Here is a 24,331-nt window from a genome sequence, read left to right as displayed (position 1 = left end):
TCTGTTAACATGGAGGAGGCGGGCTTTATGACCTATACTGCAGCCAGTCAGCAGGGGGGCGATAGAGAGGGTTTGGTTTCACTTTTAGGGAGCTGTCACGTCGTCCATCTTTTTATACAGTCTTTGGTGCAAACGTGTCACGTAGGCTACTAGCGATCACTCGTGTTTTGAATGCTGCTTGTTGTTGCACCAAAACAGGAAGAGAGCAAGTCGCTCGTATTTCGGGTTTAGGGTGAAGTGCATGAAACTTGTGTCTGCGCCGCAAAGCAACACAGCTAACTTGTTCTATCACCTTAAAAACAGCATAAGGTACAGTGTTATGAGTGTATGAAGGCCAAGAAGAATAACGTCGCTACTCCCCGTCCTTATCCAGTGTCCAGGGCACCTTTGGAAAATTTAACGGACAAAATGTTTCTGGATATTCTCAGGAGAGCATGTGTGAAAGGGGCTTACGATTACGCCTGTGAATGACTCTTCCTATTTCATTGTAGACTCTCAGGAAGGATCTCTCCCACTAGTGACGGACACAAAAGTTCCCTGGTCGGACGAGGAGACCCTCAACCTGCTCGACATCTGGGGGAAGGACTCGGTGCAGCGAGCTTTAAAAGGCTGCTTGAAGAACCGTCACATATTCACGCAGATAGCACAGAGGATGGCAGAGAGAGGCTACATGAGATCAGTGGAGCAGTGTCAGACCAGGATCAAACGCCTGAAGAAGTGTTTCCGCCAGAACAACAGGTGAGAGTTACATTACTGCTCATCTTTCTTTTCAATCATTGCGACTGTGTTTCCAACTGACCTGTTATTTCTGTGTCCTGATCTCACACCAGAGGGAACTCCAGGCTGGAGTACAAGTTTAACGAGCAGCTCCAGCGGGTGCTCGGCTCCTCGGGTCCCTCAGCTGTTCCAGAGGTCACCTATGATGTAGAGGAGGTCATCGAGGAAGAAGAGCCCCAAGACGGCGACGATGAACTGCAGTTTATCGGACAAACGAGCCGCCTGGAAATCGGTACAGTGTTTGTTTTTGTACTCGTCTTACATGAAACAGTTGGGAAGCTGCCAACAGGAAGTGTTTGGCTTTTTTTTTTGAGAAACCACTGAAACAATGAAATCAATGATCAACATGTCTGCCCGCTAATTTTCGACTAATCAATTTGTTGCAGCTCACGTTAAACTTGCTTTAAAGATTCTATTTAGAGCAGGAATTATAGATTTTTTACGGTGATGTTAAAAGAATGTTACATGATTTAACTAGTTTACATAGCAATATGCCCTTTAAAAGAAAAGTAATCAGAGTACCTGTACCCATCATGCATCTTAGTTAGGGCTGCACAACATTGGAATAAACTGATATTGCATTTTATTGCGAAAAAATACAGGAAATTATACCAGATAAACGCAGTGTGCTTTAATATACATTTAAATAATTAACAATCATACTCTATATTATTTGGGACTTTAAGTCTGTTTTCTTCTAACAAGACAAAATTCTCTTCCACACTTGGTGTAGCCACTCTGACACCCGCATGAAAAAGTGTTACACCAGTTTTAAAGTCGCTGCATTGGCTCCCCGTGTGTTTCAGGATCGATTTTAAGGTTATTTTATTAGTTTTTAAATGTCTTAATGGTCTTGCGCCATCTTATCTATCTGAACTGCTTTTATCATATCAACCCTCGCGGACCCTGAGGTCCTCCGGCACCGGCCTTTTAGTCATTCCTAAAGTTAGAACAAAAACCCACGGTGAGGCAGCATTCAGTTACTGTGGCCCACACTTGTGGAACAGCCTGCCGGAGAGCATCAGGACCGCAGAGACTGTTGATATTTTTAAAAAGAAGCTCAAGACTCACATTTTCAACTTGGCTTTTAACTGATTTATCCTATTCTTTGAACTATTTTATTCTATTTTTAATATCTAATATTTTTATTGATTTATTCTTAATTCTTTTTGCACTTTATTATTATTAAATCTTCTAAGCCTCAGTTTTATTTGTATTTATTTATTTATTCTTAAATCTTTCTATCTCAAAGTTTAATACATTTTATTTTATTTTTATTTTTTTCTATTTTTATCATTTTATTTCTTACATTTATCTCAGCCTATCTTATTGTCTTTTAGCCTTTTACTATTTAGCTCCAGTGTTTCCTCATGGGAGCCCTCCACACTGGGAGTTGTGTCTGGTCTGCCCACGGGGACGTCGTCTCGGAGATCCCTCAGGCCCGGAGGACCGTGGGGCTCTGCTCCTTGTGCGGAGTCTATCCCGGTCTTTCCGGGTAGGGGTGGTCTCTGTGGGTGGCACTCCCTGCAGGCGTAGACTGTGACCCCTCCCGGTGCGGATGGCTCCCATAGGTGGCAATTTCCTCACCTGTTCCTCAGTGTCCTGCCATGTCTCTCTACCATGTTTTATCCTGAGTGTGGGTGGGTGTATGTTTGTGAGTGTGTATGTGCATACGTGTACATTTGTATCTGTCTGTATCTGTGTGTGATAAAGTGTATGTGTGCCTCTGCGGGTGGGTCGGGAGGGGCAAGTTTCCAGTATTTGTATTATTGTGATATGTTTTTAATTCTAGTGATATGTTTTTAATTTTTCTGTGAAGCACTTTGTGTTGCATTCTTTTTGCATGAAAGGTGCTATATAAATAAAGTTTGATTTGATTTGATGTTTAGCGTGATCAGCTCGGTGATGGTAACTTAGAAACAAAAGCTCACCGTCTCCTACTTCCTGTTGAGACACACACAACCACACGATGTGTGTGTGCTGCAAGTGTAGCCGCTAAAAAGAAACGCTCCGTGAACTGTCCGTTTATGTAGCCACAGCGTGAAACGTCACCGGGACGAGGTGCCGCAGATCACGGGAATTCACTCACTAAAAAGCCACATGGCATAAGTGAACGTCTGCAGTGTCGCGTGCATGTTGACCTACAGGTGACGCACAGCCTCTGCTGCACAGCGTCAGGTCTCTGTGTGCTCTGGTGAAGAGCTGCTCTTCCATGATAACAGACTTTTCCTGTATATTAGTGATGGATAATGAGAAACTGACGAGTTTTTGTTGCACCGAGCAGCGGATAGAGGTGTTTCAGTCAATTTTGCTCCACTAGCACACATCCTGCGATGTGACTATTACACATGCGTACATCACAGTTAGGGATGCACGATATTGGATTTTTTGCCGATATTTGATGTGCCGATATTTTCCAACCCTTTTTGCAGATTTCGATACCGATATATTAGGCACTTTTTTTTTTCCACCTAATTCCAGAGAACATTAAGTCTCCCCTGTCGTGGAATTGATATCATGCCTGCTCTTATTGTAGTGGCCCACTGGCAGATGCAGAAATAACAAGATACAGTGCTTTTTAAAATGTACACATTCACTGGGCAATATAAGAAAACTTCTTAAACTTAGGTTATGTACAAAATGCCATATTTATTTGTAACATTTTCTTTTCTGTTTTAGGTAATCATCGAGCATTTAGGCAGAATTAGTGTTGATTTATCGGCGGAAAATATCGGCAGAAAAATGACGATGCGTCATTTTCAAGCCATAATCTGCAGATACCGATGACATGCCAATAATATTGTGGATCCCTAATCTTAGTGTAATATTTATTTACACAGGATAAAGAGGAACATTATAACGATGCTGCAAAATGTCTGAATCCAATTCTGCTAATTCAACTTCACTCTGAAACAATCTTCGCCAAACCACACATTTGTTGACATTTGTCCACTGTACTCGATCATATGTTAAGGTATTCCCGTTATTTAGACTATATAGTAATGTATATACTTCCAAAGCACAAACAATCAGAATTAAGCCACATTGTATTGTTGAAATAAAATGAAAAATATTTCCAGTATTTGAAACACTGTTTTATATTTCTTGTTAAGGAACTCGAAGCGTTCCATGGACGGACTTGGAGACGCTGACCCTCATCAACACGTGGGGTGAAGACAAGATGCAGCAGGAGCTGAAAGGAATTCAAAGAACCGGACACATTTTCTCCGTCATATCCACCAAGATGGCCGCCCTGGGCTTCTCCCGGACACCAGAGCAGTGCCAAACACGGCTGAAAAGGCTGAGATCAAGTTTCAGGCAGTGCTACCAAAACAAGTACGTGTGTTTACAGCGAGGAGACGTGATGGAAAAGTTCAGGTTGTTTGTTGATGTAACATATTTATGTGCTCTCTTCTTGATGTAGCATGAAAGGACAGGAGCAGGTCGAGTGCAAGTTTTATAATGAACTGGGGAGAATTTTAGTGAAGGACTTCCTCTCAGTGCCACAGGTGGAAGAAATGCCATCAGGAGAGCCTGAAGACAGCAACTTTCCCTCCTTCTCCCAACAGGATATCGGTAAGCTTAAATGTTCCGTACTGACCGTGAGAGGTGTAGGAGGGGAGGAGTGTAACAGCAGAGATGTTTTTTAACACAATACGATTTTAGTACGGGAAGTGTTCTGATTTCCATTTGTGGTACGTTTGTAGTCCAAGTAGTATTGACCAGTCACCTATCAGCAGGTGTATGCAGGAAAACAGTCCATGTGGAGCAAAAGCAGGTGGAACATAATCCGCTGTAACGACATCCCGGCTCCCATCAACGATTTAGCTTCTTATTAATCTCTATAAACAGACATCTGCATGCTAACAGCTAACAATCTGCTCTAGATCTAAAATTCAACTTGACACAAATTCGCTTGACGCTGTGTTGCGAAAGCCAGACTTCCTCAAATGCATGAGATCGATCCGACCTCCGTTCAACAAAGGAGCATTTTAAAAGTAGTTTTCTTCTCCTGTTGTGGACAGACCTGACAAAGCTTCATTTTTACTTTTTACTAATCTGCATCATGATGTTGTAATTTATAAGACGACACCCGTGAATTAAAGTAAATCACAAGAAAAAGGATTTCTTTTTCGGGTTCATAACTTCTTAGTTAGCTCGAGTGCAGCCCCTCTGTGTAACTTAGTATTTTCAGTGAAACTGAGACTCACCACAAACAGATGAACGGGCGCTCCTCTAGGGGATTTAATGAACCAAGAAATTATGGTGTTTATTTTAGTAACATATCCTGGGGGGGACAAAATTGGCTTCACTTTTGATCTGAACACATGGTTGCTTCTCAAGTTGCTAACTGGACTGTAAACAATGCAGCCCACGGAAAAGGAAGTCTGAACTGGAGGTTGTTTATCGCTAAACGCTGGCTAAACCCGACAAACCCGACATGTTCACCATTATTCCCAGAGGCTATATCGTCGTCAGACCATAGCTGATTGATGATACCTGTGTGTCTCTGATATCTGGATAATTCAGCCATATTATTAAAAAATTGTGGAAATGCACAGAAATACTCCCAAGCTACAGTTGGAGACTTTGATGAAAATCTGGCTTTAGACAGTAATGTCCAATCCAATCCAATCCACTTTATTTATATAGCACATTTTAAAAACAACAAGGTTACCAAAGTGCTGCACAACAGATAAAAACAGTAAGTAAGTAAAATTCAAATGTTAAAATAAATATATAAAAAAGTAAAAGATTAAAAAAAAACACAATAAAATAAAAGCATATAAAACACTAAAATATACATAATGTAGTGGGTTAAAGACTGTTGTTATTGTAAAATACGTCTATACCAAATATTTAGAAGATATTAATGAGCAAGAAAGTTTTTCCAGTCAAACGCAGTCAAAGCATATTTTTCTGCCTCTTTCTCTAAACTTTTAAACACAGTAGGTTTCATATTTTTGTTGTTTTTAAAGCTGCATCTACAGTATAACTTTTTAATTACCTTCTTTTCTTACTGTTTCTCCAATTGTATTTGTTAAATGTTTTGCAGATACATTATATGATACTGGGAGCAGAGATGGGGTTTGCAAATACAACATTTATTAGAAATTTGTTACAACCAATAAACCTCAATAAACAAGAACAGTATAGTTCTGTCTAACTTCTAAGAAACTTAATTCAAAAATCAAATTTTAGATGATGGATGCACAAAGGTTCCAACATTATAGAAACAAAACAGTTTTAATGGTAACTTTTAAAGGGAGAGCTTAGCTACCGTGTAGGAACTCCGTACGGTTTCTCCTAACAAGGGCCGAGCTGACTGTTATCTACAGTAAGCGCTAAAAAACCCAAACTATCTCTTTAATAATGGCATGTACAGTGTACCTTTATTATTTTAAATGTCTTGAATATTTATTATGTCAACCACATGGGGTTTTCAGAATAAAAGTCATGAAATAAAGTTTCCTTTTTCTGTGCATTCTCAGAGTCCGCTTTGGGCGTTCAGGAAGACAGGAAGAAAGTCCCCTGGTCGGATAAAGAGACCATCATCCTCCTGGAGTTGTGGGGAGACCAACAGGTAGAAGACAGTGAAGTTAAACAGTTAAAGCATCATCCAAGTTTCGAATGCTTTTTTTTGTTTGTTTTTCAAAATGAAAGAGAAATGTTGCCAATGTCAATGAAGGCTTTATGTGCATGACATCCGTATCATTCTGATTGTTAAAATAACGTTCTTTCCTGACATTCAGCTCCAGCAGAGCATGAGGCGCTACCCACACAACGGTCACATTTTCACTGACATATCAGAGAAACTCAACGCCAACGGCTTCTCCCGCAGCGCCGATCAGTGCCACACCAGGATCAAACGGCTGAAAGCCAACTATCGGCAGTGTCGGGAGAACATGAGGTAAAAACTGCACATGAATATTAACAATTTAGCCTCATCTACTGTTGGTTCTACATGTGCGTTAATGCAGCTGCCTTTACTGCCTGCAGCTCCTCTGGGACTGACAGAGTCGACTTTAAATTCTACGATCTGCTGGAACAAATCCTGGACAAGCAGCCGTCGACGTCTTCTCATGTGGTGACTGACTCCATCGAAATATCAGAAGACTCCAACGCTGAATCAGTGAATGAAGCGGGTAAAACCTCCCCTCATTGGCTCGTTACATATCAGGCAGCTTTACTTACTTTACTTCAGTGTTAGACATTTGTAGTGTTTTGTTTTGGTTCCTATGAAATAGCGAGCAGAGTGCGATTCTGCATATTTACTGATGCTGTCAGGCCATTAAAAAGGCTAAAGGTGGTGATACACCTATCAACTTTTACATCAACGTCAACAGACAAGGTCAACAAGCAACATGACGAGACACAGGGCAACTACAGCGTTACCATAGCAACTCCCAGTACGACCGCAATTTAAGCTAGCTGAAACGATCTAATCAAATTTTAAAGTTTAGAGGGGGGTGTCATATTTTTCACTTTTTCGCTTAGCCAAAAGCTGAAGAGGAGAGATGTCGGACATGGATTATAAATTGTGGAAGACCACACTCGCAGTTTAATCCATCAAAGATCAACAAAAACTCCTCTGTTTATGCTCCAAGTTAAGACGCTAACTAACTTGGCTAGGTTAGCATGTTAGCAAACAAAGATGGTTGAATATTAAGTATAAGTGAATCCAGATCCAGTCCTGATACGCTTTAAACAAAGTGAAAAAGTGGGATCATTAAGTTTAGCTAGCAATGGGCTAAAACATATGAGATAATGAAAGTTATAGGGAGTCATAATTAAACAATATATTGACCTGCTGTGCAAGAACATTGTCCGGCATGATTTTCTTTAACATGAATTGAAAGACGTGGGGTGCCAGAAACTTGCATCGGGACCGGGGCAAGCTTTTGCCTCGATTTTTATGTCCTCTTCGTTCTCAACACTCCGCTGACAGATTATATTCTGGATGTAGCTTTCAAATGTGTGATGTTGTCCTTTCTGTCAACTTCTCTCTGATATTTGGGAACTATTTTTCTAGAAATTTGCTATTACTTTCCTTTGAGCATTTCTCTGTTACAGTTGAAAACGGCATAATATTTCATTGCGAAAGCTTGACAGACGTAGTAACAGTAACCAAGGGGGGGTGGGACTGAATCAATTCAACTTTTATTTTGTAGGAGGGGGAATATGTCCTTTCTTCTTGAATTAAAGTATATAGTCGTGCTTAATTCATCAAATGAATCACAAACCAGTTGAGAAACGTGCTGTGTTTATCCTGTCAGATGGAGAAATCATGTCGACAGAGAAACCGGCACCGAGCTCGTGGTCCGATGAGGAGACTCTGGCGCTCATGGAGATCTGGGGCGTAGAAGACGTACAGAGGGCGCTGAGGGATTACGTCCACAACGGACACGTTTACGCCGAGATTTCAGAGAGGATGCAGGACCTGGGCTACCTGAAGACCTCGGAGCAGTGCCGCTGGAAGGTCAAGTCTCTGAGGAACAACTTCAGACAGTGCTACGACAGGAAGAAGTGAGATTAATGTTCCCTCAGTTTGTCTTTTTTATCTGTTAGCAAACACAAACGATCATACTTGTGTCTTTACATAGATGTGGAAGAAGAGTGGATTATAGATTTTACAACCAGCTGGAGCAAATACTCGGACAGGAGGCGGTTTCTATGGATGAGTATGACGAAAGAGACGAACAAGCAGAGCAGGAGCCAGGTACAGTCATGTTCTCACAGCAGTAGGATAAATGCTCGAATAGATACGAGTCTAATCAATCTTTCTAACTGATGAAAGGTGAAATAGGTGCAGATGGTTTGAACACGGCGTGGACGGAGCAGGAGACGGTCGCTCTGGTTGAGGTGTGGGCTGCGGATGACGTGCAGCACAGCCTGAAAACATGCGTCCGAAACGGGCACATATTCGCCGACATAGCTGAGAAGATGACCTCCTCGGGATACCCCAGGACGTCTGAGCAGTGCCACTCCCGGATCAAACGATTGAAGAAGGCGTACAGGCGTTTCTGCAACAGCCGGAGGTAAAGAGATGATAAAAAGTGATATATATTTTGAGGTAATTTTATCTTATAAAGATGTTTTAAAAGCAAATGATTTCCAGAAGCGGGCGGCCGACTGCGTTTCGATATTTCCACCTCCTTGCTCCGGTGCTCGGCGATGACTCTGTTTACGCTGATGTGGACAGCACTGCTGCTGACTCCACCTTACAACCCTTCATGGACAATGATCCTGACGTGTGTAGGTTTAAACATGTTCAGACAACTTCTCACTCTTCTTATGCAGATACTACGTCAGATTCTAAGATTGAAACTCATTCAAATAAATGTGCTTCTCCTCCACTCAGACGATCAGCCCTCGGCCAGCCACCTCCTGAGCGACCTGAGCAGAAAGACGCCCTGGTCGGACATGGAGACCCGCACCCTGCTGGAGATCTGGGGTGAGGACGCGGTCCAGCTCACCCTGAGGGGCTGCCAGAAGAACCGCCACGTGTTTGTGTACATCTCAGATAAGATGAGTGAGCAAGGATTCATACGGACTTCGGAGCAGTGCTACACCCGCATCAAGCGCCTTAAACACGGCTTCCTACATGAAAAGTCAGTGATGACAAAACATTAATTTTGTGTCCTTCTCAACACATTTTTAATTCAGTTCTTGTCTGGTTTTCTTGTTAAAACAGCTCTCTGTGTTATGTATTAGTTATATAGATGGGATAAGTGTTGCTGGCTTATTACAGCCGGTGGTAACTTTTTGTCTCTTTTTTTTTTATTCAGGGAGGAATTTAAATTCTTCAGCGAGATGGATGAAATCTTTAGAAAGGAGCTGAAAGTGGACAGCTCAGTCCCAGATACTTCAGTCCAAGATGAGCCGGATGACTACGAACCAGTTTCTAGTCAGAAGAAAGGTGAAACTTTTAATAAAAGACTAAATAAAAACTGTGCTATAGGATTAACTTGTGGGTCTGTGAGGTCATTATGAGCCTCTTAAAGATACTGTGCCAACAGCTTCGGTAACGTCTTTGGCCCTGTCTGCTTTTACATCGCGAGGCTTTTAAAAACAGTGGAGAGAAGTTGTTGGGCACCAGTTTTCTTTTGCTGAGCTCAGGTGATTGGCACATCTGGGTGATGCCGTCTAATATGCATGAGCATGTTCGACAACGTGTTTTCGCTGAATTACCGCACAACTGTTGAACAAAGCTAACACACCGTCCTCGACCGATCTGCCACTTGCACTCCATCGCTGTTGTAGTCCACTGGGAACCCGAATTTCCCCACACAGCTGATTTAAAGTGATAATCTGGAAGAGTTGTGTTTGGTTGCGTCTTCTTCTTCTTTTGCATTTTTTTGTTTAATGGTGGTTGGCAAAGAGTTTTTACCGGCACCTTGATTTGCGTGTGGATACTGCCATGGATGCAGTTTTTCCCCACTCGTATTCTTTGTATGACTGCATGCAGTACGAATAAACATACCGTTACACCCCTAATAATGAGTAATTAATTCTCTTATTTGAGTGCCATTGCAGCAAAAGAGTCCAGCTTTACTTCATTTATTTAGTTTTGTTAGTTTAAAAATAAGTTTCAGACCAAAAAGATGTCAAAAAAAATAGATCCTTAAATTTAAAAAAACTTTGATTGTCATGGTTTATTTTCTACCTCCTTTTTTTGCTTTTCTCTGAACATTACAGTGTCGTCCAGATAACTCATATTTTTTTCAAACTGTCAGTAACACTAATAAAGATCTACCTGTTAGTCCCCTCAGGTAACCCGTGGATGGCTGAAAGCTCAAAGCTTCCCTGGAGTGACGGGGAGACCGAGGCCCTCCTGGACATATGGGGGAGCGGGGAGATCCAGGAGAACTTGAAGGGCTGCACCAAAAACAAACACATCTTCATCCAGATCTCTGAGGTCATGGCCAGCCAGGGCTACATACGCACTCCTGAACAGTGTCAGACCAGGATCAAGAGGCTGAGGGCCAACTTCAGACACTTCCTGGAAGGCAGAAAGTAAGCCCGCCTCATGACATTTGATTCACTCCTGTTGTGACATAACTTCCTGTCTTATAACAAGCGCTGATCGTTCTGTTTCAGAGGAGAGAAACAGGAGTGCAAGTTCTTTGACCAGCTGGTGCAGATATTCGGTAGCAAATATGTAACAAACAATGACCCCCTTGCTGACGACACAGCCGATGTAATAGGTAAGAAATGAATCAACTGGATAATAATGCTTGTGCTAACCAGTTAGCGAGGAAGATTTACTTACCCTATTGGTCTGATTAGAAGTTTTCATTCCCTTGAAATTTAAGAGAAAAGTTCAGTAGAAAAAAAAAGCTGGAAACAAGATCTATAATGTTTATCAGTGAGCTGTGGAGACGCTGATTGGTGGGTTTGTTTGTGGTGTCATAGTGCTACACTTTTTCTGGGCTTTTTCCTCGTTTTTATGCTAGGCTAAGCTAACCTGCTGCTGGATTTAACCAGATTGTTAGCATACTAGCTTGTGAGAGGTATTTCATGTAACTTTCTTAGAGTATCTCTTGTAATGTCAAAGTAATATCTATTAACAGGGTGAGCGTCTCAACTGTAATTCATGTAGAAATCATTTATGGAATGAGTGAGACCGCTAACATGCTTTGATTTACTTTGTGTTATCTAGAGACCTGAAACTGTCCATTATCATAGAGTGAAATCCAGAGGACCCAGCAGCTGCAGATTACCAGAGGAACATCCAGGAGAGAAGAAACAGGCACAATTGTGTTAAATTAACGGCTGTGGTGAGCAGTCGATTACAGATTACAGCAGAGAGCCTGTTCAAAAACTTTTACTTTCTTCATAGACGCAGGATAGTACTGTGTGTGTGTGTGTGTGTGTGTGTGTGTGTGTGTTGATGAGAGTGTGTTTTCATCCCTCCACCAGAGTGTCTTTGTGATTATCAGCGACAGAGCCATGACTCTTAAACCAGGAAGCTCAGGGCTCGAGGGACGTCAAGGAATCTCAAAAATGAGTCATGTGAAAAGCTCTGCTCCTCCAGAAAACAATGTTTGTACTTGTAATTATTATTTTATACTTGAACTTAAACAAGTGATTTTAAGCACAAGCAAAAAGAAACACGCAAGGTCTCTATTCCTGTAACCACAGCGTACATTTTTTGTCTTAATTTATGCCTCACTTGTTGATTCTTCTGTCTTTGCACTTGTTTATCATGTTTGAAATGTGAGAGGTAAAAGGTCACATGTTCTGACTTGTTATTTTATGCTCTGTATGAGTTGATCTTGTCCACAATTTAATTTAATTTATTTAAATTATTATTATGTTACACTTTACATGAAACTTAATTTAAACACATTCTTTCTACAAACGTGCAGAGGTTTTGTCTCCGCCATTAAAAGCAACTTCAAATGTTTCATGGAGGATTTATTTCTGTGAGTGGTTGTGTTTGTTTTATTATATTTTTAAAGATACTGTAGAACCACAATTTGACATTCTCATAAAAATACAAATAAAAACACAAGAAGGTAAGGTTTAAGCAACAAGGTACATTTTAGCTGCAAATATAATATCTCTTACATCACTGCATTTATCTTACACAGGTAAGTAAAAAGGTTCTAAAAATGTGTCAGGAACAATTAAAAGCCGCTACCCTGAACTGATCAAGTCCCTTCTATCTATCTCTCTCTTTTCCTCCCCACACACACAGACTACATGTTTTACAGCTGTTTATATTAACTGCAGTCAGCCAGAGCTTCCTGCTCTGCTTGTATTGCATTTTATGAAGTGTAATGACTGGAAATCAGCGGGAGTTGCTTGGTAACATCATCTAAACAGGCCAAGGTTTTCCGTCACTAGGTCATACGTTTGACATAACTTTTTTTTGAGACATGATAAGAAGTCCCGCACAGTCGTTCTTACACTGTATCATCACATTTATGGTCAACAAGGTCGTTAAACACAGAACACAAATGCAAAATTTGCTGTTTGTCATTTACATTTTGCAGTATGTCAAATTAAATACTTTACAAAAGACGAAGTAAACAAGTGCTCCGAGTGTTTTTGCCTAAAGTTAGAAAGACTTTTCTCGGTGGGTTTGTGAGGTCTTATTTTCCTTCCGGTCAGCTTGAGAGGATAGATCCAGCCTTTCTCTGTTGACATAAGTGATCTTGAGTTGGGAAAGGTTGGTGACCACTGGTCTATGAGTAGAAGACCCTGGGTTTCCCTGGAGCTATACACAAGCATCAAACCTGGTGTTGGACAGGAGGCGGGTCAAGCTCTTCCTGCTGCCTCCTCAGCTCCAACAGAGGAATCATTGTCACTGGGTTGTCATTCCGGCCATCATCCATTGCCTCTCGTCCCTCTCCCTCCACATTTTTACCCATGCGTCCATCTAAGACATTTTCATCTCTGCCTCTTTCTTCTGCCTCCTTGTCTTTTTTCTCTCCTCCTTCCGTTTTGGAAATACAGACGTTCAGTTTACTGGAACAATTGTTGACAATTTCCTTAAAACAGATAATACATGGTGCTTTGTGTTAGATAGTTTCATCTACCGTCAATGTTATGTTTATTATAAATTTCTGCCATATTTCTGGAACATGTCATGGTACTTACCTTAAAACTAAACCAGAACAAATAAGCCACAAATAACAACCCACACAAGGCAACAGGAGCGTTGCCAAATGTGATCTAAACAAATAAGAAAATAATGAACTTTTTTAGGGCAAAAAAAATCCTATTTGACTCTATACAGGAAGTGAATGTAGCCAAAGGTATTGGTTTGTAGACTACAGTTTGAATCTGGCATTGAACCATTACCATCTTGATGTTATGCAACCAGAATTGACCATATTTGGATTAGAGGTTGGAAGTTGCAATGGCGCATTGCTATGCTGCGGTGAGATTTTACTGAGGGAATAAACCAAGTTAGAAGTGGGATCGTTTTCTTGTTGACTTCTTTTCATCTGACTTCTTATTGTAACCAGTGGGGTCGCCCCCTGTTGTGCATTAAGCAGACCGTCGTTTAAGGCGTTTCTGCATTGTACGCACATTTCAGGCCCTAGGAAACATCCACTTCTCATAAACAGTCTATGTATTTCACACAACGTGACTTCTCAAACAATCTTACATTTTAAGAAAAAAGACAGATATCTGACCTTTTTTGTGGGATTACTAATTACTATACTATACAATACAAAACAATGCGATATGATATACTTTATTGTCCCCATTGGGAAATATGTCTTGGACTCCAATGCTAACACATTCAGCTAGAGAAAGTAAAAGTAACATGGCCTCCTGACATTTTTTTCCCTGTAATAGTAAAATGATCACAGTGTCTTAAATCATTACTAAAACAAGTGAACTGTTGTAATTGTATTGTAATATTTCTTACCGTAGATATCATGACGATCCAAAAGGTGGAGCTGCGTTTTTGTGCAAGGGATAACACTATAGGAAGACAAGGCTACACACACACACACACACACACACACACACACACACACACACAAAGCTTTAATAACTAATTTTCAAGTCACCATTTTTTTAAGCCTTTGAGAACTTGTTTGCAACACTTCCGGCCTTTGATAGTTAGAGTACCTCATATAACACTCTTGAAATCTCTGAACTCCTGGTAGTTGGATGTCTGTACAGTTGAATTAAAGTGAAAAACTCTGTTTCACTGTCTGACTTAAATCTACGTATGTGTTAAAGATACCAAAATTGATAAACTTGTTCACTTCATCTAAAGGGAAAATGTTACCTTTTCATAAACCAGGTTGTCTCCAACACCGACCTAAAACAGAAAGGTAAACATTATGTTTGTTCCTCGTGATGTAAATAGAAAATATAAGGTAAAATAATATGGTTTATGTCTAAATCACTTTATATTAACTTGCTAAACAAATGAGTGCTGTGTGGTTCTGTGTCTATTTGACAGGTGAGTGACTCACACATCCCGTGCTGTTGCCCTCTCTGTCACACAAGCAGGAGTCTGGGATTGGCAGCATCCAGTCTTGGAAACTGTGGAGTCCACAACACTTAAACTGGAGCCAGCACACACACACACACACACACACAAGCAGAGGTGACTTAGAGCTATGAGGAAACCTAGCATGAGTACAATTTAACTTTCTTCTAACTTCCAACATCAGAAAAAGACACCTTTGTTGCTAAATGCTCCATTTTGTTACTGAACTAGTCTCCAGCTCTGTCTTTCGCCTGTTGGGTGCCTCGCAGGAAGCCAGCACACAGGGGGGTTTAAGCGGCTAACAATGCTATGCTAAGATGAACTAAAGAATGAATTTGTGGATCAACTGAACAACGACCTGCGACTCGCTAAGAAGGTGCCTAGAGCTGCGGGAATTCTTGAGATCTGGTAAATACATTTCTTTGAGTGAAACATTTAGCATTGTGTTTAATATTCACTTGATAGTTAGCGTTAAATCTCAGGTATATAATATCATGACAATACAAATTATTTTCTTTAAGTCCTGTCACACAAAAGATTTGCTTTTCTCACAGTAAATTTCATATAAGACAAATTTCCTGTCCTACCTCAGCCTGCCAGCGGTACACATTGGAGAGGTCATTGCAGAATGTGTCTGTGTCTCTTTGTGCATGTATCAGAGGAAGCAAGCGCGAGTAGCGGTTCTCAAACTCTTCTATCTCTTAGAGGGAAAAAAAGAAACATTATTTTACTGCTGCAGCTGAACCACTAATGAAAGCCTGCTTTAGTTCAAGGTTGGAGTTTCTTGCTCATTCAATCACATTTCACGGTCTTACTCCGCAGATGGAGTTGCTCAGTTAAATGCAGGTTACGAATCCTGGTTACAGTCGATTAAACAGCCCAAACGTTTAAAAAAAAAAAAAATTTCTTTTAAAGTTTGTTGCACGTGTTATCCACCCGCTCTGCCTCTGGGGCCCCGGGGCCTTAATAGTCCAGGCGAGGGCCTGAAGGCCAGCAACTATTAAAACTCCTGTTTGTTTGTGTGTCTGTACTATGGTTTTGTTTTATTAATATTCCCTCTTTTCTTTTTTTTTCTTTTTAATTGTACATATTTTTCAATTTATATATAAACGTATTAATTCACAATTTTTTTTTGTTAGTATTTATTAACTTTGTTTTTTTATGTTATTTGTTTATTATTTTTTAAAAGTACATTTATCTACTTCTGTCTATATTATAATATACTATATTTTTCTGCCAATAAAATTTGGATTTAAAGTTTTTGTAAAGAAAAAACAATCATAGAAACATTTGAATAACTACGGTGGTGATGGTTGGTGGATTTTTTTACTCTTGGACAGAGCAAGGCAAGCTAAGCTAACAGGATGCTAGCTGTAGCCTTATATTTAAAGGACAGGTGTGAGACAGTTTCCTGACATACCATCAAGCACATTTCTCAGAATGAAAAAGAATTGTCAGAATGTCCTATTTAATATTTCAAGGAATTATTTGATGAGCATTTAACTACCTGCCTGACAACTGCATCCTCTGACCAAGACCATGACTTTTGGTTGGTCCAATAAAGCCGACTGTCGTCGGCAGACCTCGTGTTGATTTGAGTTTTTTTGTCAAGCGACTCTTTCCAATATCAAGAATGAACATTTATTCTCATGCTAGATCATGTTTAAAGCGTTCAGTTATACATAAGGGATATTTTCCAAACCTGAGCTTCTTCGTTCCGTAATATCATAAAAGTTGCGATCATAACCACGAACAGGACAATGGTTGAAACCAGTAACTATGGAGAAAAAAGAGAGAGAATGAGGGCTTCATTTTTTTAAATTTCAATTTCTTTCTAAATTAATTTATATATCACACAGACATCCACATACCACTGTTATAACGAAGCCTTTCCTTCTCCAAAGTTCAAAGAGCAGCAGGATACAGACTGGCAGGTTGAGCCCTGCCCACAGATACACCAGTCTGGCCTCGCTCTTCAGCCTGGACGCCACAAAATTCTACAAAAACAAACCTCACAGTCACATCAACATGAACAAAGCTGGTCTCACTTTGATCAAATAGTCCCAAATTACTGTTGTGCAGATGATAAACATCCCTATGTTTGAGTTGTTGTAGATTTGTGTGTAACTCATGATATCAACATGCAGTGTCATATTTCAGATGAGTCACTTTTTTATTTGAGCTGTTATTTTCCTCTTGATTGATCTTCAGACATCTTTTTTTTTTGGCCTTTTGCCTTTGTTAGATAGTACAGCTGAAGAGAGACAGGAAACATGGGGAGAAGAGAGGGGGATGACATGCACCAAATGATTGGCAGACCGGGAGTCGAACCTGTGATCAGTGCGTTGAGGATTGTAACCTCTGTATATGGGGCGCCTGCTCTACCGACTGAGCCAAACCAGCGCCCCATCTTCAGACATCTTGTGGGGGCGGATCTCATCCAGTATAGGTCAAGAGAGTTGGTTACATATTTCCATTTGGCATTGATTTTAGGATTGTACTTACCGTAAAATTCGGTGTATAAGAGGCACCTTAAATATATATATTTTGTTCATCTAAAAAGTGGGCTGCGTCCCAGTGCAACCAATACAGTATACCAGTATAAAATGCAGAGCGAGGTATTTTATTGTGTTACGCTATTTTACCCAGACGATAGCGCAGTACTCTAGCTAAAGTTATTGGTTGTTAAGTGGTGACGTCACTCCTCCGCATTAAACTGTTTCCGGGTCCAAGCCGCATCTCCTGTTTACAATATGCCGCAGTGCTGTTTTCCTCGCTGTTTTAAAGGAGGAAAACTAACTTGTTTATTGTTAACCCTCTGAGATACCTCCCAAAACAGACCGCCTCTTATATTCCGATGCGACTTGTATTCAGGATTTTACGGTAATTATTTTAGAGCACACTCAGGCCTCCATACATTCAGAGACATTTCAATTATTTGCTTCTAGAGATTATCCAATATTGCTCTCCATGCTTTTACAACTAAGATCATATGACACTGAATTTGAATTATTAGTTATTTTGTGTCTTTCAGAACCAAATATATGATAATGACGTGTTTTTATCATCAAATATGACAATTTATCTTTTACTACAGTGTTACTCTTTGCAAACTTGTCGAAGGAGCAACAGAACAGTCTAAGACGCTCATGCAGTTCTACCTTGTTGCCGTCCAAACATTCAAAGTTGTGGCTGTCCAAAAAGAGTCCTGATGCTGTCAAGATGAGCACCACCAAACACCAGACCTGGAAAGCAAAGGAAGCTTACTGTGCCGCTGCAAATGTCTCTCTTTACAAGGAGTAACTGAATACAGGTAAGAAAAGTTCTGTACCTAAGTGCAATATGAGGTGCTTTACTTATTAATTTTAAAAGCTGCTATGTAGGCTCCTTGTACAACACTCCATGTACTCTTTAGATTTTCCATACAAAACAGATCAGTATTGATTAAATAATGACATTGCTGGTTTTACTTCACTAGCAAAAGGATTCCAAATAAAAACAATAAAACACAGTTATTTCATTTAAATTTCATTAAATAATAAATTAAAGTACCAAAATAAGAAGCAGGCTAAAGTCTAATATGTTACATATTAAAACTTACCGCACTTATTATAACAATAAATGTCAAGATCCACAGCAGAGAGTCTGGCTTCTTGAAAAATGTCTTTTTCTTTTTTTTTGTCTCAGCAGCCATGTCTTCACAATGTTGATTTCCCAGCTGCTTCAGAAGGAAAGCGACCACAGTTTGACCCACAGACCCACGAAAAGACAAGAGGAGGAAGCAGACAACCCCTGTCGAGACTCCACCTCTGTATGGAGGGTAAATATTGCCAATAAAGGTCTGCCTGTGCTCAGCCAAGAAAAGTCTCAGATTTATGATTTAATTTGTAGTTGAACTTAGTACACATATACGGGACAGTACTTTTATTATCAGGGTTGGGTCTTACAATGGGTTACAATAGCTATTCGACAGTACTAAGGGACCCTTAAAGAGATACCTACATGTTAGGTTTAGGAAACTGTTGGAACAGAAAGTCCAACTTAAACCTTGTCCAACACTATTGCTCCATGGCAACGTTACACTACTTCCTCCTTTGCTCCTGACAGACAAGAGTCATGATTTGGGCTTTTTGCCAAATGAAATTGATTGATGCTGAGTAACTCTTTCAGTATTAACACAGAGTAATCAAACATTCTCATATGTAGGGTATGTAAATGTATTCAGGAAATACATGTTGAATATAATTACAATGCATAAAGTCAACTCGTTTTATTTTTAAGTTGAAAATTCACATGATATTGTTCTTTTTCATTGCTTTGTCCACTCTGCGACTCTCAGCCCTCTGGTCCAGTCTTTGGCCTGTAGGGCTTCATTTTTTCATCCTTAATTTCAGGCAGCTTGGAGACGTCCTGGCTTCTGGTTGGCAGTCTTGGTACAGGCTTCTCGGGCTTGAGTCCCCCTGACAAGGAGCTGTTGTAGCTCGACTTAGTCTTGTTTCCAACTTTGGGCAACTTCAGGTTCTCCTCCTTCTTTCCACCAAGTGCTGGCTGTACACATGGCTGCCTTGTCTTTGGCCTGCTGCGCATAAATGTAGCGTCTTTTACATCAGGCAGCTTCCACATGTTGTCCTGCCCCCTGGTTGGTGGTCTGACGACAAGCATCTCAGGTGTGAAGTCTTCTGAGCTGTGATAGCGCGACATTTTTTGTCTGATCTTCTGCACATTAAACACGGCTTCCTCCATGAAAAGTCAGTGATGACAAAACATTAATTTTGTTTCCTTCTAATCACATTTTAATTCATAGTTTTAGTCTGGTTTTGTTGTTAGAACGCTCTCTGTGTTATAAACTTCAGTTATTTGGATGGGATAAGTGTTGTGGTAACTTGTCGTTTTTGTCTCTTTTTTTTTATTCAGGGAGGAATTTAAATTCTTCAGCGAGATGGACGAGATCTTTAGAAAGGAGCTGAAAGTGGACAGCTCAGTCCCAGATACTTCAGTCCAAGATGAGCAGGATGACTACGAACCAGTTTCTAGTCAAAAGAAAGGTGAAACTTTTAATATAAGACTAAATAAAATTTGTGCTATAGGAGCAATGTATCTCATTCGTGATTAACTTGGGGGTCATTATGAGCCTCTTAAAGGTACTGTGCCAACAGCTTCGAGGTTGTTCGAGCTGTCTGCTTTTACATCTCGAGGCTTTTAAAAACAGTGGAGAGAAGTTGTTGGGCACCAGTTTTCTTTTGCTGAGCTCAGGTGATTGGCACATCTGGGTGATGCTGTCTAATATGCATGAGCATGTTCGACAACGTGTTTCCACTGACGTGCCGCACAACTGTTGAACAAAGCTAACTCACCATCCTCGACCGATCTGCCACTTGCACTCCATCACTGTTGTAGTCCACTGGGAACCCGAATTTGCCCACACAGCTGATTAAAAGTGACGCCGGGAACACACCGGACGCCGAAGCGCCGCGAATAGCCGCAGAGCGGAGCCCGTTTCCTTTCGGCGCCCATGTTAACCGATTGTGTCGTTCACACCAGACGCGCCGCGGCGCGCATCTCCGCGGCCGGCTCGCGCCCTGCAGCGATCGTTGCGGCGTCTGGTCTATTTCTTGCGTCACACATGAAACAATGAGAGAATCCGGTCAATTTTCAAAATAAAACACCGCGATTGACATATGTGATGTTATATTTGTGTGCTTTTATATATTTGTCAGTATCTAAACAGAGCGCGAGAGAGACAAAGATACACACAGACACACAGACATAGACACACACACACACACACACACACACACACACACACACACACACAGACATAGACACACACACAGACACAGACAAAGACACACACGCGCACACAAACACCGAGAAAGAGAGAGACGCTATAGGGGGACTGGCTATAGGAGGTGCGGGCGGGGTGTCAAAACACACACGCTAACAGAGAGAGAGAGTAAGAGAGAGAGAGCATGATGAAAAAACAGCTCCAAATGTGAGTAAACGACAGCTGAGGAGCAGAGGCGCTTGTCGACCGGCGCGGAGAAATGCGCGTCTGGTGTGAACGGAAGTGCTCCGGCTCATGCGCGATTTTCGTTGCGCGACGCTTCGCAGCGCTTCGGCATCCGGTGTGTCCCCGGCGTGATAATCTGGAAGATTTTCATTATGATAAATGTCTGTTAAGTCACTATCTATCACTGAATGAGGTAACACAATGCTGATTGAGCCAATAGAAAGTTTATACAAAGCAGATCATGAGTCAGAATAAAAATAAGGTTTAGACCAAAAAGATGTCAAAAGAAACTGATCCTTAAAGAAAAAAAACTTTGATTGTCATGGTTTATTTTCTACCTCCTTTTTTTGCTTTTCTCTGAACATTACAGTGTCGGCCAGATAACTCATATTTTGTGTCAGTAACACTAATAAAGATCTACCTGTTAGTCCCCTCAGGTACCCCGTGGATGGCTGAAAGCTCAAAGCTGCCCTGGAGTGACGGGGAGACCGAGGCCCTCCTGGACATATGGGGGAGCGGGGAGATCCAGAAGAACTTGAATTTCTGCACAAAAAACAAACACGTCTTCATCCAGATCTCTGAGGTAAATACGGATTGCCAATATACGTTCCCACCACTAGAGGGCGCCACTTATCTGTAAAGCGAGTGTACCCTTCATGTCTGAGGCCAGCCGTCGCTCACAACCACTGTGCCAGGAGGATGAAAGACGGAGTGACGTGGTGATCGCCAGGAACAAAGTTCGGATTTATGATGCCAATTCCAAGATAATGGTTATCAATGCAGCAGAGTTATTAAACAACTGTCAAGCAGCCAAAAATATGGTGTCACAGAGTGTAATGTCCGAAGATCGCTAGTCCAAAAAGGTCGCTTACAAATAAAGCGTTATCCTCAAAGCGTCTGCCTCCAGTAGGCTTGGGTGGTATCAACCTTTCATACCGTAATACCTTCTTGCCATAATACCGGGATATAAGGTATATGAAGGTATTTGAAAATAAAACAGTGCTGAAAAACGGAGCAGAGCGGCTGGTCGGAGGGGGAAGTCGCTGTCACACGTATGAAATGGTTATGCAATTACCTAGACACGTCTTGCTGCACAACACAGGATTGTGTTAAGGAAGTGTTAACATAGAGATAAGGTAAGTGTAAGGTAAGGTAAACTTTATTATCCCCGAGGTGCAATTCTTTTTACAGCCAGCAGGACAAAAAACACAAACAGACAAAAACACAGTCACACAGTACACAGTAATCACAGGTAAAAACACATGCTACATGATCTCGTTGAGGAGTCTGATGGTGGCAGGAACAAATGAGTTTTTAAGGCGGTTAGTCCTACACCCCGGCAGTGCATACCTGCGCCCAGATGGCAACAGCTTGTATGCCGCAATTGAGCGGATGGGTGCAATCGCTTAAGATAGCCTGTGCCTTTATAGTGGCTCTGGCTCTGTATAAAAAAGATAGGTTCTTAAGAGTAACGCCAGCAATTTTACTGCACACTTTCACAATGTTTTCCATCCTCTTCCTATTTTTAAGAGAAAGAGACCCAAACCAACAGATAAAAGAAAATGTTAAAACAGACTCAATAAAACAAGAATAAAACATTCTCATAAAACAGCTGTCAACATTAAAACTTTTCAGCTTACAATAAAAGTACATCCGTTGGTGGGCTTTTTTGCATATGGCGTCAGAGTTGGCATCAAAAGTCAGTTTATTATCAATAATTGTCCCCAGATACTTGTACTGTTCCACCATCTTGACAGCCTGGTTGTTGATAAAGGAGGGGGGACCAGGGGAAGATGCTCTTCTGAAATCAATAATAATTTCTTTGGTTTTTGTGACATTGATATTCAGGAAGGAGCGTTCACACCAAGAATTAAAATCAGTCAGTATGGGCCCATGCTGGCAGTCCTTATCATTAAGGAGAGAGACAATGACAGAGTCATCCGCAAACTTAAAAATATGTTTGCTCGCGTAGGTGCTCTGGCACTCATTGGTGTATAAAACAAATAAAAGCGGTGAAAGGACACATCCTTGTGGTGAGCCGGTGGAGGATAAAAGGACGTCTGATAAAACACCATTGACTCTAACTCTCTGGGATCTGTCAGTTAAAAAGTCAATCAACCAACGAATAAGGCCCTGATCAATATTAATGTTGGCAAGACGATCAGCTAAAATGTGGAGTTGAATGCAGTTAAAAGCTGAGGAGAAGTCAATAAAAAGCAACCGTGCAAAGTTTTTGACACCATTAAGGTGACTGTGGACTGTGTGAAGAAGGGTGGCCACAGCATCCTCAACACCTCTCCCAGGCCTGTAAGCAAACTGGACAGGGTCCAAGAGACCACAAGTCTCCGCCAAAAGTTCAGCCTTGACAATTTTTTCAAAAGTCTTCATTACAAGTGAAGTAAGAGCTACAGGGCAGAAGTCATTGAGAGACCTGGGGGATGTGATCTTGGGGACAGGCACGATGACAGAGTTCTTCCAGATGCTTGGGACTGTACCCAGCTGAAGGGACTTCGTAAAAATAAAGGAAAAAATGTCAGAAAGTGGGTCTGCACAGTTTTTCAAAAGGCGGCCGCTGATATTATTTGGGCCGGGACTTTTCCTCTCTTTAACCCCTTTAAATAGTTTAAGAACAGACTCACACTCAATATGTATAGCTGGACTTTCTGAGGAAGCATCTTCAGCTACAGACAGTTCAAGTCATAGATATTAAAGCGATTATAAAAGACATTCAGGTCATTTGCCAGCTCAGAGTTTGATTTGCCAGAGAAAGTGATAGAGCACTTCTTTTTATTCATGCCCATGATAGATTTCACACCCTCCCAGGCAGGGCGTGAGTTTCTGATTCTCAGCTTAGATTGCACCTTGTCTTTATATGATATTTTAGCAAGGTTAAGTTCTCTCTTAACTTGCTTTTGTAACTCCCAACTACGAGAAACATCACCTTGGATAAAACTGATGTTCCTTAGGTTGATAGTGTTTTTGAGAGATTTTGACACCCATGGTTTGTTATTGGGAAAGATATGGATTGTTTTCTTTGGAATAGAAGTGTCCTCACAAAAGTTTATGTATGCTGTGACGGTCTCTGTGAGCTCATCTAAATCAGAGCAGCTCTCTCGGATCATATCCCAATCCGTGAAGTGGAAACAGTCCTGGAGGCGCTGAGTACACTCCGTTGACCAGACCGGAACCAATTGACGCTCGGGTTTTGTGTCCTTCAGGATGGGTTTGTAGGTGGGAACCAAATAAACAGTGTTATGGGCTGCTTCCCAAGTCTCTTAAATTGCATCCATGTTCCCTTCACTTGCGTCGTTCACTTGCGTCTTAGTCCCTCCCACCAGAGATGCATGGAGAGACGCGAGGAAACCAAGAGAGGAGAGAGGAAACGAGGGAATGTTTTTTAAGAGACATGAGACGTCCTTTCCAATGAAGCGTCACGTGCTGCGACGTCTATTTGTGATGATCGCGTCAGCTGATCACAGCTGGATCAGCTGTCAGTCTGCTTTAACAGCTGTTTGTGTCTGTACACATGTGCTCTGTATTAATTCTAATGAAACACACAGTAACAGTGTTTCCTCTCT

At 41.1% G+C, this 24,331-nt stretch overlaps 1 protein-coding gene across 1 annotated transcript; it reads left to right on the top strand.

Moving 5' to 3' along the window:
• The first annotated feature begins 553 nt into the window (after positions 1–553).
• On the top strand, positions 554–12,159 carry LOC138599578 (uncharacterized). Its single transcript, XM_069671312.1, has 16 exons — positions 554–738; positions 831–1,009; positions 3,891–4,113; positions 4,202–4,353; positions 6,270–6,361; positions 6,531–6,688; positions 6,778–6,923; positions 8,055–8,304; positions 8,382–8,497; positions 8,576–8,816; positions 8,897–9,033; positions 9,140–9,389; positions 9,567–9,697; positions 10,542–10,794; positions 10,879–10,985; positions 11,441–12,159. Exons 1-16 carry the CDS (start codon positions 653–655, stop codon positions 11,446–11,448), a joined length of 2,529 nt encoding a protein of 842 aa, XP_069527413.1. The 5' UTR covers positions 554–652; the 3' UTR covers positions 11,449–12,159.
• The last annotated feature ends 12,172 nt before the right edge of the window (positions 12,160–24,331 follow it).

This window comes from Semicossyphus pulcher, unplaced genomic scaffold, assembly GCF_022749685.1.
Source record: "Semicossyphus pulcher isolate SPU_LCO1_2020_fin unplaced genomic scaffold, fSemPul1.0.p SCAF_20, whole genome shotgun sequence".
Lineage (NCBI taxonomy): Eukaryota > Metazoa > Chordata > Actinopteri > Labriformes > Labridae > Semicossyphus > Semicossyphus pulcher.
Note: the sequence above shows the minus strand (reverse complement) of the source record. Positions and strands in the feature narration are given on the sequence as shown.